This window comes from Thamnophis sirtalis, unplaced genomic scaffold, assembly GCF_051295495.1.
Source record: "Thamnophis sirtalis isolate CommonGarterSnake01/CBP01778 unplaced genomic scaffold, rThaSir2_p1.2 scaffold_1, whole genome shotgun sequence".
Lineage (NCBI taxonomy): Eukaryota > Metazoa > Chordata > Lepidosauria > Squamata > Natricidae > Thamnophis > Thamnophis sirtalis.
Window position 1 is genome coordinate 131,004,470 of NW_028261381.1, and position 18,743 is coordinate 131,023,212.

The 18,743-nt window shown below is 35.2% G+C and overlaps 1 protein-coding gene across 5 annotated transcripts in view; it reads right to left on the minus strand.

Moving 5' to 3' along the window:
• CEP128 (centrosomal protein 128) overlaps positions 1–18,743 on the minus strand; it is a 190,554-nt gene that overhangs the window by 150,127 nt on the left and 21,684 nt on the right. For all 5 annotated transcript variants that reach the window (XM_087725051.1, XM_087725066.1, XM_087725042.1 and 2 more), the window contains exons 10-12: positions 15,080–15,154; positions 11,686–11,818; positions 8,568–8,728 (exon numbers count right to left, since the gene is read on the minus strand). In XM_087725051.1, the coding sequence (XP_087581177.1) occupies positions 8,568–8,728; positions 11,686–11,818; positions 15,080–15,154 (369 nt within the window). The remainder of the gene's footprint in view (positions 1–8,567; positions 8,729–11,685; positions 11,819–15,079; positions 15,155–18,743) is intronic.

Genomic DNA, 18,743 nt, shown 5'->3' on the forward strand with positions numbered 1-18,743 from the left:
AGTATGAAGTGCTCCAAAATCTCCTGGTAGACAGCTGTGTTGACCATGGACTTAATGAAGCACAGTGGACCAACACCAGCAGATGGCATGGCTCCCCAAATCAACACAGACCGTGGAAACTTCACGCTGGACTTCAAGCATCTTGCAGTGTGTGCCTCTTCATTCTTCCTCCATACTCTGGGTCCTTGGTTTCCAAATGGGATGCAAAAGTTGCTCTCATCAGAAAAGAGGACTTTGGACCACTGAGCAACAGACCAGGTCTGTTTTTCTTTAGCTCAGGTAAGACGCTTCTGACGTTGTTTGTTATTCAGGAGTGGCTTGACAAGAGGAATATGATATTTGAAGCCCCAGTCCAGGATCCATCTTTGTCTGGTGGCTCTTGATGCACTGACTCCAGCCTCAGTCCACTCCTTGTGAAAGTCCCCAATACTTTTGAATGGCCTTTTCCTGACAATCCTCTCCAGGCTGCGATCATCACTGCTGCTTGTGCACCTTTTTCTTCCACACTTTTCCCTTCCACATAACTTTCTATTAATGTGCTTTGATACAGCACTTTGGGAACATCCAACTTCTTTTGCAATTACCATTTGAGGCTTTCCCTCCTTATGGAGGGTGTCAATGATGGTTTTCTGCACAACTGTCAGGTCAGCAGTCTTTCCCATTATTGTGATTCCTACTGAACCAGACTGAGAGACCATTCAAAGGCTCAGGAACCCTTTGCAGGTGTTATGGCTTAATTAGCTGATCAGAATGGGACACTTTGAGCCTAGAATATTGCACCTTTTCACAATATGCTAATTTTCTGATTGCATATTTGGGATTTTCATGAGCTGTAACCCATAATCATCACAATTATGACAAATCATGGCTTGAACTATCTTCCTTTACATGTAGTGAGTCTATCTCATATATTAGTATCACATTTTAAGCTGCATTACTGAAATAAATGAACTTTTGCACGATATTCTAATTTTTTGAGTTTCACCTGTATGTATCGTATGCACCCTCCAACCCACTCACAAAAAGGCAAAAATAAATATTGCAGCATACCCTACTTTAGTGAAGGAAAATAAATGTTAATAAAACACTTTAAAACTTCTGTCTGCAGTGTGTCTGCAACTAGGCAGATACATATCCTCACAATGACTAAAAACATGTGCAAAGAATGATTGTCATATCTGAGCATTTTCCATGCAGGTTTCTGGTGGCAGGTTTTTACACATATGCAAAACTTTTCCAAAGATGTTTCTCTGGACCAGTGCTAGGAATACCCTGGAAGAGGAGAGTGTTATGCAGAGGTAGGTTGCTACCAGTTCGCACTGGTTCAGGCAAACCAGTAGTGGTATTTTGGCCTTGGTTGTAGAATGACCCAGGCTGGCCACACCCCTGAACCAGTTCCCTGGTCGCCGCTGCGGTTGCCGGCATGTATTTTAGTAATTTATTCATGTTCTGCGTATGCGCAGAAGAATTTGCAGTCAACTGCGCATGCGTGCACAGTGAACCAGCAGCAACGCCGGCAGCAACCCACCCCTGGTGTTATGGTCTTGACTAATTCATATAGGTATGACAAAAGCATGCTGTACAAGAGCAAACATCTATCAACTTAGTATAAAGGACTGGAAAAAAATATAGAGGCTGATTTGTTTGATACAAAATTGACCTCCTGGGCCTCCAAAGCAAAGGCTTGGAGGAAGGAAAAGCCTCTGAACTCATGAGCCATTTAGTCTATTTGAGGATGATGCTCAGGGTGGTATTGTACAGGTAGTCCTCAACTTATAACAGTTCGTTTTCGTTAAGTGAGTGACCGATCAAAGATACAATGGCACTGAAAAAATAACATGACCATTTTTCAGTCTTATGATTGGCGTTGCAGCTTCCCCATGGTCACATGATCAAAATTTGGATGCTTAGTAACTGACTCATATTTATGGTGGATGCAATGTTCCAGAGTAATGTGATATTCTTTTGCGATCTTCCAACAAGTAAAGTCAATGGGAAAAGCCAGATTCCCTCAATAACTGTGTTACTAACTTAACAACTGCAGTGATTTACAACTGTGGCAAGAAAGGTGATTACTTCAAAAAAATGACCATTTTACAATGAAAACGTAAAAAAAACTTATCAATTGTCTCACTTAGCAACAGAAAATTTGGGCTCAATTTTTGTCATAAATTGAGGACTATTGATACTGCCTTGTTCCTTCTGATTTGACAATACAGCAACTGGTGAATAAAAAGATTACCAAAAAAATAATAATAATCATACTTTGCGTTAGTTTTTGACCCATCACCTTAATTTAAATCACCTTTAAAAATGATTAGGTCTCATTTGTTAGCATGACACAGATTCTGAAAGTCTAGAGCATAAAAATCGTTCATTGTCTGACGGTTGTCTATGTGAGCAAAAAGAACAAATTGATAGCTACAGAACTCATTAAAATTGCTATAGAATTTTTCAGATCCAAGGTCTTTGAAGCATCATAAATACTTCCTCTAAACTGGATAAATTATATTTTATGTGGGACACTTTTCTTGAACTGGCAACCTCCATAGATTGCATTGAGAAAGACACTAATTTACTTTTAGTAATGGCAAATATTGGACTGAATTGCCATTATTGTGAAAGGGCTGGTATTTCACATTTTTAATCCAACCTTACTGTACTTTATAATAAAATACATACATGCAGGGGGAAATATGGTGGTGATAGTGTTTCACTAACCTTGTTTAACTGTGTCAGCATGCTAAAACAAAGACAATTTAATCACCTTTATCAAAAGTATTACCCAAATCTGTTGTTCCGAGTCTGACTGGTTTATAAAGATTTTAGGAATTTAGAATTAATGCAATTAGCTTTTGATATCAAAATGAAGTGATAGGCATAAAGTCAGAAGCATATGTAACTGTTTCAGTATGAGATTTTATGACATAAATTATCCAACTGTTTGGATTGTTTTCACAGCTAACACTTTTCTGAGAATAGATTTAGTAAATGGATGTGATGACTTTAGATGAAAAATAGTATTTATGAACTCTTTCCTTTAGCAGAATGAAGCATAAGATTCACAATGTTTGAAACTCTATAAAGGTAATCAATTTTTCCACAGAAATAGATTATGTAGAAGTTCATTTCAAGCATTCCTGCATTCATATTCATCAGATGGGACTACTGTGAAATGGGATGCTTACTACGGGGACTGTGGTCACCAATCAAATGTACAATGAGAAGATGCATGCCATTCTTTAAAGAGCACACATGAAACCAAGACTGAAGTTTACAATATACGCTGCAGAGGTTTCTGACCAGACAAATTGAAACTTATTAACCCCTCCCCCCCCCACAGGAGGCTCAACCATTTTGTACCACCTGGAAATCCCTGAAAAACATAACCCTGTTTGCTGGTTGTTGAAGAGTAACTCCAATGATATAAAACTATTTGCAGAATATTTAAGGTTCTCTTTGGTATCAGAAGTTACCATTTTTAAATGGGGCTTTATTTGTTTAAAAGCACATGGAGCATTTTTTTTTTTTTTAAAGCCAAACTGAAACTTGGCCTCTGTTCAGACATGCCTGGACACATATCCAGAAGCCCGTTTATTAAGTGAGAGACATTTATGCTTGTACCTGCTTGCTCCTGCATAGGCAAGTTAATCAAAATGTGATGGGGTATGTAACCAATTTCTCCTTGCAAGGCATGCTAACACACAGCCAGAGAAATACTTCTGGCTGTGCTTTGCAGATGTGCAGAATCCTATCACTGGGTAGAAACATACAAAGACACAGAATAATCTTTCTCTGCACATGACTGCAATCATTATGAGGATACATCTCTGTGCAGTCATAGACTTTACCCACATGCTTTCAACTATTTTGTACCAGCTTTTAGTACCTATTTAATGTATTTAATATTAATAAGATTATTGTTACAGCATTTTTAAATTGTAAACATGCTCAAAAATAGGGTTTGCTTCAAAGCACAACTTTTCAGCATGGTCTTTTCTCATGGGATTAGGCACTAGATCATATACAGTTGATGACATCTACACTATTGGATTTTAATTATTTACTTTGGTGATATATGTCGCTTATTAAAACTACTGATAAGCTCCCATCATATCTTAGTATACAGTATAATTACTAACAGCTAATTTATTCACTCATACTATAAACTGTTGATAGGGCCTATATACCGTACATAGTAGCTCAGCAAGACAGTCAATATTTTTTTTTGATAAAGCCCACTTAAGAGAGATTACCATCTCCGTTTTATTTAAAAATAGAAATGTTGTTAATTCTCTCTTAATGTTGCTTTGACTTATGTAAAAGTCAGCTCTGAACACTTTCAGATGATGGGGGAAAAAACAGATTAAATTAGTAACATCCATTGAAGAGGGAATACTTGGAATCCTGATGAATACAAATGACTCATGAAGGTTAATGAGGTTCAACATGAGTTTAAAAGAATAGAATGAATATATTTGGTATGTACAGAACATTCTCCAATTTATCCAGATAACTTTTCAAAGATACATTAGTGCGAGCTAAATTAACTTTTTTTATTGTCAATTATAAAATATATCTTTCTTCTTCAATTAACTATCACATATCCTTAGTCCCACTCAAGAAAAGTTCACACAATAAAGTAGACAAAAGTGAATACCTCATCAGAAATATCAGTCTTTGCTTTTTATAAAGAAAAATAAAGACTTTAAACAAAACATAGAATTGCCTCAATATTTTTCTGCAGGGCTTTAAGATAGTTTGCATCCAATCGAGCCCGTGCATGTATCTTAATTTTACTAATTTTCTTCCAGGAAGTTGCCTCATTTATATTTTAGAGTATAGATGGCTAAGATGAATTAAGCCTGTCCATTCCTATTATAATTCAGAATTGCATAAACTTCCAAACTGAAAATTAAATGGGCTGAATATCCCTACCCAATTAAAAGTCTGTAACAAGATCAGCCCAATTCCCATTAGAGGTTTTGAACAAACCATAATTAAACCATCAATGATGGCTGCTTTTGCCTAGAGCAAGCCAAGTGATCTAGTCCACAGAATCTCAATTTTAAATCTGAACAGCTTGATTATTTTGAGTGTCATATAAAATAATTTTATCAAGCCATTCTGAGGCAAATTCTAAACTTTTCCAACCATCCATAGAGCAAGTTTACTCATCTTACTCATCAACTCCATCTGGAAAAAGCAAAGAACAATATTACATTTGCATATGGAAACAGATTTGATGGGATGCTGTTTTACTTTTGCAGTTTTCAAATTCACAGTCTTTTATGGCCTAATGTTGCATCAAGAGTGAAATTATCCTCAAAGGATAATGACAGGAAGCAAAATGTGAATTGCATAATGGTGCAGGGGAGTAGGTCTATGATTTCAAATCTACAAAAGAACAAGTTACCTGCTATGAATATTTTTATCTTCCAATCGTACAGCAAAATTCCCAGAAATTCTTTTGGGGTTGCAAATGTAAAAAGTGATCAGATTCCAAATTATATTACTAAAAAGAAATTTAGTTTTCCTCTCGCAAAGTACAGTGGTGCATAACTTCTTTGAAACTCATGGAATTTGGTGCTCAACACATAAGCTAGAGCTTGTCATGTTATGACTCACTACATTATTCCTTATGGGAAAAATCTGTTTGGTACTCATTGTTTTTGGTACACATTGCTTTTCCCAGAACCAATTAACAGTAATACCGAAGTACCATTATAGCTTGTGACACCCTGGTTAAATACAAGGAGTGCAATAGATTTTAAGCAACTATGTTGTATCTTAACTGCTTTCCTACATGCTCATTTATTTTAGAGTTCTCTTTATTAGAATTGTATTCAATAAAATTTACTCTTAAACTTGACTTCTGAAGAAGCTATAGCTTCTGATACAATCATGATTATAAGAGTATTTTATTTATTTTTATTTATTTTTAATTCTGCCTTTATTATTTTTATATATAACTCAAGGCAGCAAACATATCTAATACTCCTTCCTCCTTCTGTTTCCCCTATAACAACAACCATGCAAGGTGAGTTGGGCTGAGAGAGAGTGACTGGCCTAAAGTGTTTGTGCCAAGGTGGGACTAGAACTCACAGTCTCCCCTAGCAAGGTGCCTTAGCCAAACCGGTGTCAAGGAAATAACATATTATTTTTATATGCTATTACTTTATGCTCTTCAAATATGTTCAACTGAAATCCCTCTAAAGTAATAGCTATGACCAAATGTATGTTTAAATTTATAATCAAATTTAATAATTTTATAATAAGTATGACCTAACTATTATACAAAATTCATACTAATTAACAATCATAGTAAGAAATCAAAACAGCAATCATCTCAATTTATCTATAATTTTAGTCATGTCTTCTAAATAATGTCTTCTCTATGTCAGGGCTGGGCAATTAATTTTCCCAAGGAGCCACATGAGATTCTGGGACTGTTGTAGAGAGCAGCCATTTTCCAGGCCTCTCCACTATCGCTGCACCACCACTGCTACCCATCCCATCATAGGCCAGATAGGGACAGTCGAAGTATCAGACGTGAGTCCGCAGATCATGAAATTCCCATGTATGTTCTGTGTCAACTGAATAAAGACATAAATCTATTTTGGAATTTGAAACATTCTTTTCAAACATATGAGTGACCAAAGAGTACCCATTCAAGGACAATTGCTAGAAGTAATGCTTACAAAAAACTAATACAATTTAAATAGCTTTTTTAAGAACAAAACTGACAAGACTATATGCAATGCAAAAAGAATAATCCCTTTAATGGTGGCAGACTGCTATGACATTTTCTTTTTTAAAGCAAATATGGCGCCAAACAATAATATGCCCTTATCATTTAATTTTGACTGAACTATTTACCAGTCTATTGTCAAATTCTGCACAGTGTAGCATCCATCCTGTGGTTGAGAATGCAAAGATAGCTGCAAACTATATTGTTTCTTTCTATCATATAATATATGTGGGTATGTGCATAATTTTTATTTATTTATTTCTGTCATGTTTTTGTAGTGTGTGTGTGCGTGTGTGGTAATCCTTTGAGAACTGATGCAATGTAATTTAATTTTAATGTATGCTGATTAGTGTACATTTAAAGTGACAATGAAGATATTCTGTCTAAGATCCTGAAATATTTTTATGACACCACAGCATACTAGCATCTGTCCACTGAGCATCAAAGAGTTACCTTATGAAGTAACAATTCCCTATTTTTCTCTTTTATGACAAAGCAGCACAGAAATATTTCAATTGAAATATTTCCCAATCTGATCGCATCCATTTGCCTGAAATTATGATGTCCACAGTCCACCGCTCCTCTCTTCATTTTTAAAATATTGTGGCACTAACTTCTGGTTTACCCAAATGATGATAGCCAACACTATCTCACTGATCATCATGTTATACCAAATACTCACATTAGACAACCTTCCCTTTCAAATCTCAAGAAAGGATCACAGTCTGGGCAAAAGGAGAAAGTCAGTGAGAAGCTTATAATTGATCTTCCTTGGTCAGTTCCATTGTAACAGATGATATTGCCACTCTCATCTGATTCTCCCAGTTTGTTTGAGTATTGTATTGTAATCTTGCTCAGAATCAAAATAAATTGCTCACAGTTGCCAGGAAAAGAAACTTAATTTTCTGCACATGGTTGGCTTGACGAACAAGAAACTGCTCTGTTACTACATATTTTCTACAGAATTGTGTTGGAAATTTTTTAATTTTGACTTTAGATCACTGTTACTCAGAGGCTTGACCAATATTAGGTCAAAGCTATATCTCTCACAGGTATCAACTGGTTAAACATATGTCTTAAAACTGTATTTATTAGATAATGGAAGAATTATTAATTCTTAAGAATTATGGTTAATAGTTTGGTAATTCCAGAAATTATACACAGCAGGAGATAAGTTATACTTAGAGCTACTGGAAGTACGTAACTGAAAATAAAATTTCCATGAAGTCATGTTCAAGTAGTGACTACTTGGAAACATCCATCTTTTTTATCAATAATATAGAACTGATTTCCACTGCCTTTTTCATGGATTGGTTTTTTGATCTTCCAATCTAGTCTATAGACCCAAGTAGCCTCCCATTCAAGTACTAACTAGAGCTGACCTTACTCTGCTTCTTCAAGATCAGTTGGATGCTTTGTCAGCTGTATTTTTCACAAATAAAAGCCTTCATATTTGGTATTGATGGGAACCACTACTTTCCTTAAATGACAGTCCTGTATTAACATAAGAACTATGCACCATGCTACTCAAGACTGTGACAAGACTACAAATAAGGACTTGTATGAATGTACGTTGGTCAATATTACTACTTGTCCTGCCATTCAAATTCCCTAGAGATATCAAAATAAATAACATGGAAAGGGAATGAAGACAAGGCTAAAACCCAACATACTGGTTTCATGTACATAATTTTTTTCTGTTTGTTTCTTTATAAGTAAAGCAATGATGATGATGTTTGTGTGGCAAACTTTAGCACACATACCTCTCATTTGCAAAGTAAAAGCCCCTAAAGTTATAATGTAAGAAAAGGTTTACCTCCATTTGCATCACAAGTTGCAATTTCTCTTTGTCTTTGCGCTCAACGCATCGCTGAAGCTCCTCTATCTCTGACATTACAGCACTGTGGTTTAATTGTGCTCTTAATTCCCAGATCTGTTTCTCCATCTCTTGCTTCTCGGGATCAGACCTCTCAACAACTGGAACACATGATACAATTTAGGATCAGAGCAAACCAAGAGGGAAAACAAGGCTCCTTCTAAACAGAATTTTTCTATGGAGCAATATAGTTAATGAAACATTTAAACATATGTTTCAACATATGCGTGTCTATACTCCATCAACTTGATTTCCTTTTAGTTCCGTGCTATTGCCTCCTTTGAATGACATTTTGGAACATAATGGAAAAACTGATTTGGGACACTGCAGATAGGGGAGTTGCCTTCTTCAGAAGTCATCTCTAACTCCATGATAACAATTAGCTTTTTAAATATTCTCATTCACCTTTTTCCAAGTCAGAAAAAAGAGAAAAAGCTAGTACAATAACAAAAGCAAGGCCTAGAACATATTTCTGCTTTATGTTTTTCTAGGTGGAGACATCCCCAGAGAGATATTCCCAAGGAGGGATATTTTTAAATCTAATTTGAAAGAGGCATTGAAGACAAGAAAAAGCAAGATTTTTTCAATTAAGGATACAGTTAGTTTTCCACCCCCCCACAAGTTTCTGCTTGAGATCAAATCACAACTGAACTGAAATCAAGAAAGGATTCAAAAAGGGAGCCTCTGAGCTGTGAGAATCATTTTTTTCCAGCTAAATAGCAAAGGACCAAATTGTGGTCCAGAGTTGATTAGTCCCTCTAAAGCTGCCCCGTTTCTCAATGAAAATGTTTCCATTTTCATATATAGAAATATATAATACAGATTAGAGAAAGATAAAGAAAAAGGATTTTAAGATATAGTACAGATAAATAGTAATTTTTGATAAACCAGTAATTTTTGATTCTCAATGCCAGGATGACATAACTGCTAGAATCACAATGTTGGACAGGTGGGGGAGGAGGGGAGAAGACAAAATGTCTACCTGTGAGCTCTGCAGCCACAGGCCTCAAGAGAAGCCAACAGAATAAACAGACGCCCCAAAGCCCTGCTGTAAAAGAGGCAACAGGAAAGGAGGTTGTAGCTGCAGAAACTGGGTTGTGCAAGGTATCTCTCTTTCTTTCCTCAGACCTGATCTGAGATCCTTTTTCCCCTCAGCTGGAACCCTCCTTTGAAGGAGGAGAAAAGTAAAGGGGCCCAACCAGGAACAATTCAGCAGAAAAGGCAAAGCAGCAGAAATAGAAACCAAAAGATAAAGGACCAAATGAATGAAAAATGCAGCAATACATCTAGAAAGAGTGCCAGTACATATAGAATTGTATATAAGAGAAATATAGATATTAGCAACACAGGAACAGAATAGAATAGAATAGAATAGAATAGAACAGAACAGAATAGAATAACAGAGTTGATAGGGACCTTGGAGGTCTTCTGGTCCAACCTCCTGCCTAGGCAGGAAACCCTACAATACTTCAGATAAATGTTATGGTTATATACAGTATATACAGTATAGATATACAGGAAATATACCGTATAGATCTAGAACAGAGAACAGAGAAAGATAAAGAAGTAGGATTTTAAGATATAGTGCATATAAATAGTCTACAGAAAATAGATGGTGAAACTGTAATATACCAGGAATACTGATTTTGGAATAGGAAATTAGTATAAACTAAGAATAGGATTACAGCATCAATATAGATAGAATATCAATAGTAAAGTATTAGTTTTATAAAATAGCAGAAGACATTTGTAATTTACAATTCCCTTTTTGTTCACTATTGTTGGTTGTTGTTGTTATTGTTGTTTTTTTTTAAAAAGTTTGCCCTAGTCATGAAGGGAGATGCAAAACAAAGCAATTGTACCAGTTTCCAGTCCTTTTGTGATGAGTCTGAGTCAATCTGATCATTTGCAGTTCAAAAAAGTACCCGCAGCATACAATTTGCTGATTGCATTAAGCAAACAAATGGGTCTATGGTTGGCAGGGTCTGGACTATTTCCTTTGTTTTTATAAAAATAGATGATAGTGGCATGGTTCCAAACAATATAAAAATGTGCTGAACTGCTAATACGGGTAAATAAGACAGCCAACACTGGAGCTCACCAACCTTTTTTTTTCCTTTTAGTAATTCTAAGGATAAAATTTTCTGCCAGAGGTCTTTCAGGTTTTAGCTGTATAATAAGGACCTTGACCTCAGCAAGCTAATCAGGAACAACACTTCAAGAGTCAGCCACAAATGGATTACCCTTTGATTCCACTGTGAAAATATTCTGGCAATAGTTTTCCCATGCCTCTCTGTAGCTGTTAACTAAGTGCCAGAACCAAGCATGGTTTTTAAGTTTAGCAGCTGGAATTAAATTATCCCACCTGAATGGGATCCTCACAGCCCATAATCCAGTTTCAGCAGATCTAAGACTTCAGATGCCTAGAATAAATCCTCACAGCAACCCTGAAGATTTAGGGAATCTAACTATACTGATCTGTTCAATGCCAAATGAAACAAAGGCTAAAATCAACCAAGCATAGTTGATTTATTGCCTCCATCTACTGCTGTATGAGATGTTAGAATGCAGCCATACAGCTCTTCCTGACATGAATAGCAAACAGAAGTCTCTTCCATAGCTCATACATACACTTTTGTTTGCCTCTCAATTTTTTATTATATTCCCACAGCAGGAGATGCAAAGAGTAGATTATAAAATACTAGCAGGTCCCATAATCTTTCAGCAGCCTATAAAATATTAGCATTTTCCACTCATTTTTTAATCTCAAAAATTGTGCAATATGTTTTCCATAACTTAAATTGTGTCTCCTTTAACTCTCAGTATTTTTTTAAATATATCAGTGTCATAATTTTACAGCACCCCTGCAGAGTAATGAGTAAAAATAAGTTGAGATGGTGAGCATTTACATGCTCATTTTTAAAAAATATTTTTCTCTGTGTGATCTGGGTTTAGCATTATTTATCTCTGCCCCTTGGCAAAATGTAGCTTACCATTCCAAGTACTAAGATTTTCTCTTCGGAGTAATGGTTACCAAAGGTAGAAGGAAAAGTCCTACCTTTTTGCTTCCTCCTGTCATCCTGCTGCTCATTTAGATGGCTTTGGTGATGCTTAGAAACCTGAGATATTTGATGTTGCAGAGTCGAACGGTCCTCTTCTGCTCTAAGAAGTTGGGAACGAAGATCTTCAATCTAACACACACACATACATATACACAGACAAGTGCCAGCTTTTTAAACAAGCTAGAAAATTTCAATCAAATCTGGCATTGTATCTTCATGGATTTTATTAAAGCTTTAAAGGACAGAAAGGCACAAGCAAAATGAGACTCTTATCTATTATCCATGAAGTATAATTAGTAATAAATGAAATACATGCAATATTGATAAATGGTCCATATTTATTTATTAAATTTTATTTGCCACCTATCTTGCTGTGGGGCTACTCTAGGCAGCTTACAATAATAAAAAGGAAGAAAATGAAGAGCGTAAACTGAAGTAAAATAATAACAGTACCATAAAATAAACAATTAAAAAGAACACAATGAGAATACTTCCATATGATAGTAATCATATGTAATGATGTCATTAGACATTGACCACTGCTTGTAGCAATAGCATCTGACTTGGAATTTAGGAGAAGCAACTAGTAAAGAGCATGAGTTAATGAATGAACTCAAATGAAAGGAATATAGATTTATTGTATGTTTGTGAACCTAAGAAAAAGAGAATGGATATAATAGATGTGAATGACAATGGTATAATGTTACAGAGTGGAGAAATGGAATGTGTAGATGTCCCAAAGGTGCTTTTTTCAAAAGGTAACTGAACTTGATGCTTTTCTTTGAAAATGTTCCAGTTTTGAAGAAGCTCCTTGGATAAGAAGTGAAACATATATTTTTTTTTAAAAAAAAGTCCAGTTGCCTTTTGGAAAAAGCACCTTTGGGACAACTATGAGCTGGATGATTAAGAATCTCCATAGACATGAAGGTGTAGGTTTAATTATGGCTGAAAGGACTAAAATACTGTATATGTCAGAAAGTATGATTTTATATTATCCTGATAGTTCTGGTACATATGAAAGCAGAAACTCATGCATTATTAGTAGTTGTATATTATGCTCCCATTAACCGTAATTATGGAAAAATGGATGAGTTTGGGGGAAAATTACACCACAATCTGAATGAATGCAATCCAGAGGACAAATTTGTTTCAAGTGACATGAATGTATGGTGGGGACAAGATGAAAGGGTAAAGAAAAAGTTCCAGGGTTCAGAGCACAAGAATGGTAGTTGGGGAAAAATGTGGACAGAAAAGTCGGGGGGGGGACACATGTTCCTGTTGCAAGGAATATTTTTAAATGAAATGTTAAGATGACATAAATGGTATATGGAAATGACTGTGGAATATCTCATGAGACAATAAACATCTGAACCCAGTGGAAATAAAATACTATGTGTGGTAAACCAACAAGAATCAGGATCAAGAATGAGTTTAGTGAATAATAAAAAATGCAGAAAAAATAGTACAAGTAGTCCTCAACTTACAACCACAATTGAGCCCAAAATTTCTGTGAAACATTTGTCAAGTGACAAATGCCCCATTTTATGACCTGTCTTGCCACAGTTGTTAAGCGAATCATTGCAGATAATAATCCAGTGTTAAGTCAATCGGGCTTCTCCATTGACTTTACTTGTCAAAAGGTTGCAAAGGTGACCACATGACCTTGGGATACAGCAATGATCATAAGTATGAACCAATTGCCAAGCATCTGAATTTTGATCACATAATCATAGGGATGCTACAAAAGTTGCAACTGTGAAAAATGGTCATAAGTCACTTTTTCCAATGCCATTGTAATTTTGAATAATGACAAAATGAACTGTTGTAAGTCAGGAACTACCTGTATGATAGAAGAATATTGAGATAGCTCAGTTATACAGACAAAATGGATAAAGACCAAGTGGCAAAACTAGTATGTGAAGAAAGAATGGATGTTTTGAAAGAAAAGTCATGATTGGGCAGAACTGAGGAGATTCTCAGAATCTTTTGTTTAAATAACAAAAGGTAATACATGAATCAGTGTGTAGATGTGGTGGAAGCAAGGATGAATTACAAAGATAAAGAGTAAGTTATTAGCTTATCTTCTGCTATTATTTCCTTTTCCCTGTTATTTCTCATTATTTTTCTACATTTTGTGTACTGCTGTTTTACCTAAAAAGGAATAGTGTGATGGATTGACTCTTCCTGCCTATACCATTTTCCTATTCAAAATAATTCTCATCTAGCTACTGTTTTCCTGGAAGGTGGAAAATACACATCAAATTGTTATATATCTAATAATGATTATAAGTGCAGTACACAAGATTTTGAATGGAAAAATGGAGGCAAAGGTTTAGTCATATTGCTGGAAAAACAAAATTTTACCAAAAAGAAATGAGATACTATAAGGAATTCATTTTCAAACTATAGTTTCTTTTTGTAAAGCGCAGCAAAATATTACAACTTCACCACACATGGGAAAAAATGTCCAATGTGTTAATTTCTTTAATTATAACATGGGATCTTCTGCATTCTTTCAAAACGTATCAGAATGTGTATATTAGGAAGTCTGAGATTTTGAATTATAAATAATAAATTAATGTATCTTGAGCAATAAATAGAACATTTCAATCAGTATTATTTATTATGCTACTTTATTTTCAAACACATTAATCTACCATTTATATAACAGATACTCCATATGGGTTTGAGAAAATAAGCGAACAAACAAAACCAAATCAAAAACTCAAACCAATTAAAATTAAGAAAGCTTTTTAGATAACCAGAGACACTCCCCTTTCTTAAAACACAGCTTGTTTTAATAATATCAATTAGAGCAAAGAGCAATTGCAACATAGACTACCTCCAAGAAACAAATGCTTCGAGTTGCAGCAAACTAAAATGTAAGAAATTAAATATGCAAATGACACATGCACTAGTATTCTGTATGGTAGCTTTGTACAACCCTTGAGGAATGTACAATCTTGTACATTCTAGTCCAAAAATGTACAGTAGAGAACTATTGAAAATGGAAAACAGACAGCTGGTTCAAATCCCCATGTAGTCATGAAACCAATTTGGTAATCTCAAATCGAATGCTCTCTCCTTTTAAAGAGTCCCATGCTGAAGGATAAAGATACAAAATGCAAAACAATAAACTAAATCCCTTTTTAGGGACACTTTCTTTAAAAACTGGAGAACGCCTTTGATAGGTTGGTGCCATCTCATAATGCAAAATAAGACTACCTTTTTCTGTTATATATTTCTAGGCACCTTTTTTTGACATAATTTTGTAATCTAACTTAGGACACAAGCTTCTGAATATTTCCTCAGCACATCTCATCCCAACTGTCTGCTGAGTTGATACAAATTTTATGAGACCCAAATATAGCCAACTGTTAAAACAATTACCTGGTGGAGAAGAATTTCTCTATTACTTTCTGAATGATCCAGTTTCCTCTGGGAATGCTCCAAAACCTGTTCAAGCTTAATAAAATAAGAAATAATTTCATTGCTAGTAATATTTGGGTTATACTTATTAAGTACCATATTTTAAAAATTTGAAGTTATTTGAAAGTTTTATTTATTATGCAATACCACAGGCAATTTAAAAATGCTTTTTATCTCAGTGGTATCTTAAAGCAAATGATCTGTTTACAGACAGGTATGTCTCTTGTCTGTCTGTCTGCCTGCCTACCTAATTTATTTGAGGCCTATATTATGAATTTGGAGATTCTGAGCAGCATTGACTTTTTTAACATTCTATTACATAATTAAGCTGTTACAGCATCCCCTGCTATTGAGTCTAATGCATTTTTAAATGTGGTTTAGTTCCTAGAAATCTCCTAGACTTCCGGATAGGAGGGTAGGATATGAACAGTCAAAATGTCAACATAGAACGCAGAATAGAAAAGAACATTGCATATGACTACCAACAATACAAAAAGAAAGAAAGTGCAATGCTCTTACAAAATGACTGATATTAATAATAATATTTTTTTAAAGGAACAGTGCCTCAGGATTGATCTATGATTTTCAAGGCACAATTCATGCTAAAGCCAAAACTTCAAATAGCTTGGATCTTATTGTAACCACTAAGAACAAAATGACCTCTTCCAATATTCTCTTTTGAAGAGTATCTAAAAATAACAGTTGGTACGAACATGTGGCAGCCAAAATAATACAGTATGCTTTTTATTATTATTATTATACAATTGTATCACAGCGGCCAGTTGTTTCGCTGGATTTGGCATTGGTTACTAGTCGGGCCCCACCCAGGGGCCTAGGACGTCGTAACGTATTTTCGTAATATGCGTGCAGATCCAAGCAGTGCGGCTTTTTGCATTTGACTGATGGTGATTTTGTCAATTTTTAACTGTTTTAAATGTAATTCCAGTGCTTTTGGAATAGCACCCAGTGTGCCAATTACCACTGGAATTACCACTGCTGGTTTGTGCCATAGTCGTTGAATTTCGATTTTTAAGTCCTGGTATCTTGCGATTTTTTCATGTTCCTTCTCGGCGACCCTGCTATCACCTGGTATTGCGATGTCTATGATTGTGACCTTATTTTTCTCAACCAGTGTGATGTCTGGTGTATTATGCGCCAGTATTTTGTCGGTTTGTATACGGAAATCCCACAAGATCTTGACCATCTGATTTTCGGTGACTTTTTCAGGCTGATGTTCCCACCAGTTTTTTGCTGTTTTGATATTATAATTTTTGCACAAATTCCAATGGATCATTTGTGCTACTGAATTGTGCCGCAATTTATAATCAGTCTGCGCGATTTTTTTACAGCAGCTGAGTATGTGATCAACAGTTTCATCAGCTTCTTTGCAAAGTCTGCATTTGGCATCATCAGAGGATTTTTCGATTTTGGCCTTAATGGCATTTGTGCGGATAGCTTGTTCTTGCGCAGCCAGGATTAGTGACTCTGTTTCTTTCTTTAATGTACCTGTTGTTAACCATAACCAAGTTTGTTCACTGTCCACTTTATCTTTTATTTTTTCCAGAAATTGGCCGTGCAGTGCTTTGTTCTGCCAACTCTCCATTCTTGATTTTATCACATCTTTTCTGTATTCTTGTTTCGTCTGTTGGGCCTTCAGTAGATTTTTGTTCTTTACTTCGATTAATAGATGTTCTTGATTTTCTTTTAAATAATCAGCCAGTCCATGTTTTTCTTCTTCAACTATTTGCTTCACTTGTAATAATCCTCTGCCACCTGATTTTCGGGGCAGATATAGTCTATCAGTATCACCACGTGGATGTAAACTGTAGTGCATTGTCATTAGTTTCCTGGTTTTTCGGTCCAAAAGGTCCAAATCAGCTTGTGTCCAGTTAACTATACCAGCTGTGTATCTTATAACTGGTATTGCCCAGGTATTTATGGCCTTGATTGTATTTCCACCATTCAATTTAGATTTTAAAATTTTCCTAACTCTGTTGGTGTACTCTCGCCTGACAATAGTTTTTACTTCTCCATGCTTGATGTTATCCAACTGCAGAATGCCTAAGTATTTGTAGGCTTCATTTTCTTTGCATTTAATTAATTGGCCATTGGGCATTTCAATTCCCTCACATGCAGTGATTTTGCCCCTTTTTATGGATACAGTGGCGCATTTTTCCATGCCAAACTGCATTGAAATATCGGTGCTGAATACTTGGACTGTGTTTGTCAATGATTGGATTTCTATTTCTGACTTTCCATAGAGTTTCAAATCATCCATATATAGTAAATGTGAAATTTTTTCAGCTTCTTTGGCTGTTTGGTAGCCTAATTTCATTTTTTTTAAGATTACTGATAGTGGGATCATTGCGATGATGAAGAGAAGAGGTGAAAGTGAATCACCCTGGAAAATTCCTCGCTTGATATTAACCATTCCGTAGATCTCATTCCCTACTGCCAACTCAGTTCTCCATTGTTTCATCGCCTTTTCAGTAAAGGATGTAATATTTTTGCTAATGCCAGTTGTTTCTAAGCATTTTATGATCCAACTATGTGGCAGTGAGTCAAATGCCTTTTTGTAATCAATCCAGGCCATATTCAAGTTTGTTTTTCTGTTCTTACAATTTTCTAATATCATTTTATCAATTAGAAGCTGATCTTTTGTCCCCCTGCTCCTTCTTTTGTTGCCTTTTTGCTCTACTGGCAAGATGTTGTTTGTTTCCAAATAATCCATCATGTTAATTATTATTATTATTATTATTATTATTATTATTATTAATTGTTACAAAAAAGAAAAAAATAGTGTACAAAAAAAGAGGAAAAAGTGGTCAGTTAAACTTAACATTTAATATATAGGATCCACCCTGGCTGGGTACTGAAAGAAAAAACAGTAAATTATCTTCCCCTTTATATACACACACACATATTCATACATACATAAATACAATATATATTTATATTATATTCAGGTATGTATGTACTGTATGTACCAGTATGTATGTATGTACCGGTATGTATGTATGTATGTATGTATGTATGTATGTATGTAGGAAGGTAGGTAGGTAGGTAGGTAGGTAGGTAGGTAGGTAGGTAGGTAGGTACGTACATATGTATATAGAAATAAGAAGAAAAAGCAGTCGACAGGTTGAGCTAAACATTACACTAATCTTCAAATCCCTCTGTTAACCATCTGTTATTACATAGAAAGTCCACAAACAGTTTCCAGTCTCTTACAAAGCTGTCTAGTCAGTTTGCTTTTTCCTAATGATTTCACTTCATATTTAAACTGATTTGCCTGGCTGTTCATTTACAGATGCAATATAAAACACTGTACATTATCAACCATGTATATTATGAAGATGCATAAACCTGACCATCAACTGCATTCATCTTCAGAGGCACTACTTTATATACCATTGCTCAAAGAATTTGGCAGAAAGATGAAAAACCGTATTTTTAGTGATGGCTCTTTATAGTTCTCCCCAACAGGGATATTTGGTCTGCTTTCTTCCACCAATTTTAATTCTTGCATGCATGTACATAAATTTCAATTATTTAAGTTTCTCAGTTTTAATGATACTTAACTGGTTTAAACCAAACTTAAGTTCAAATGATGTTGAAATCATAT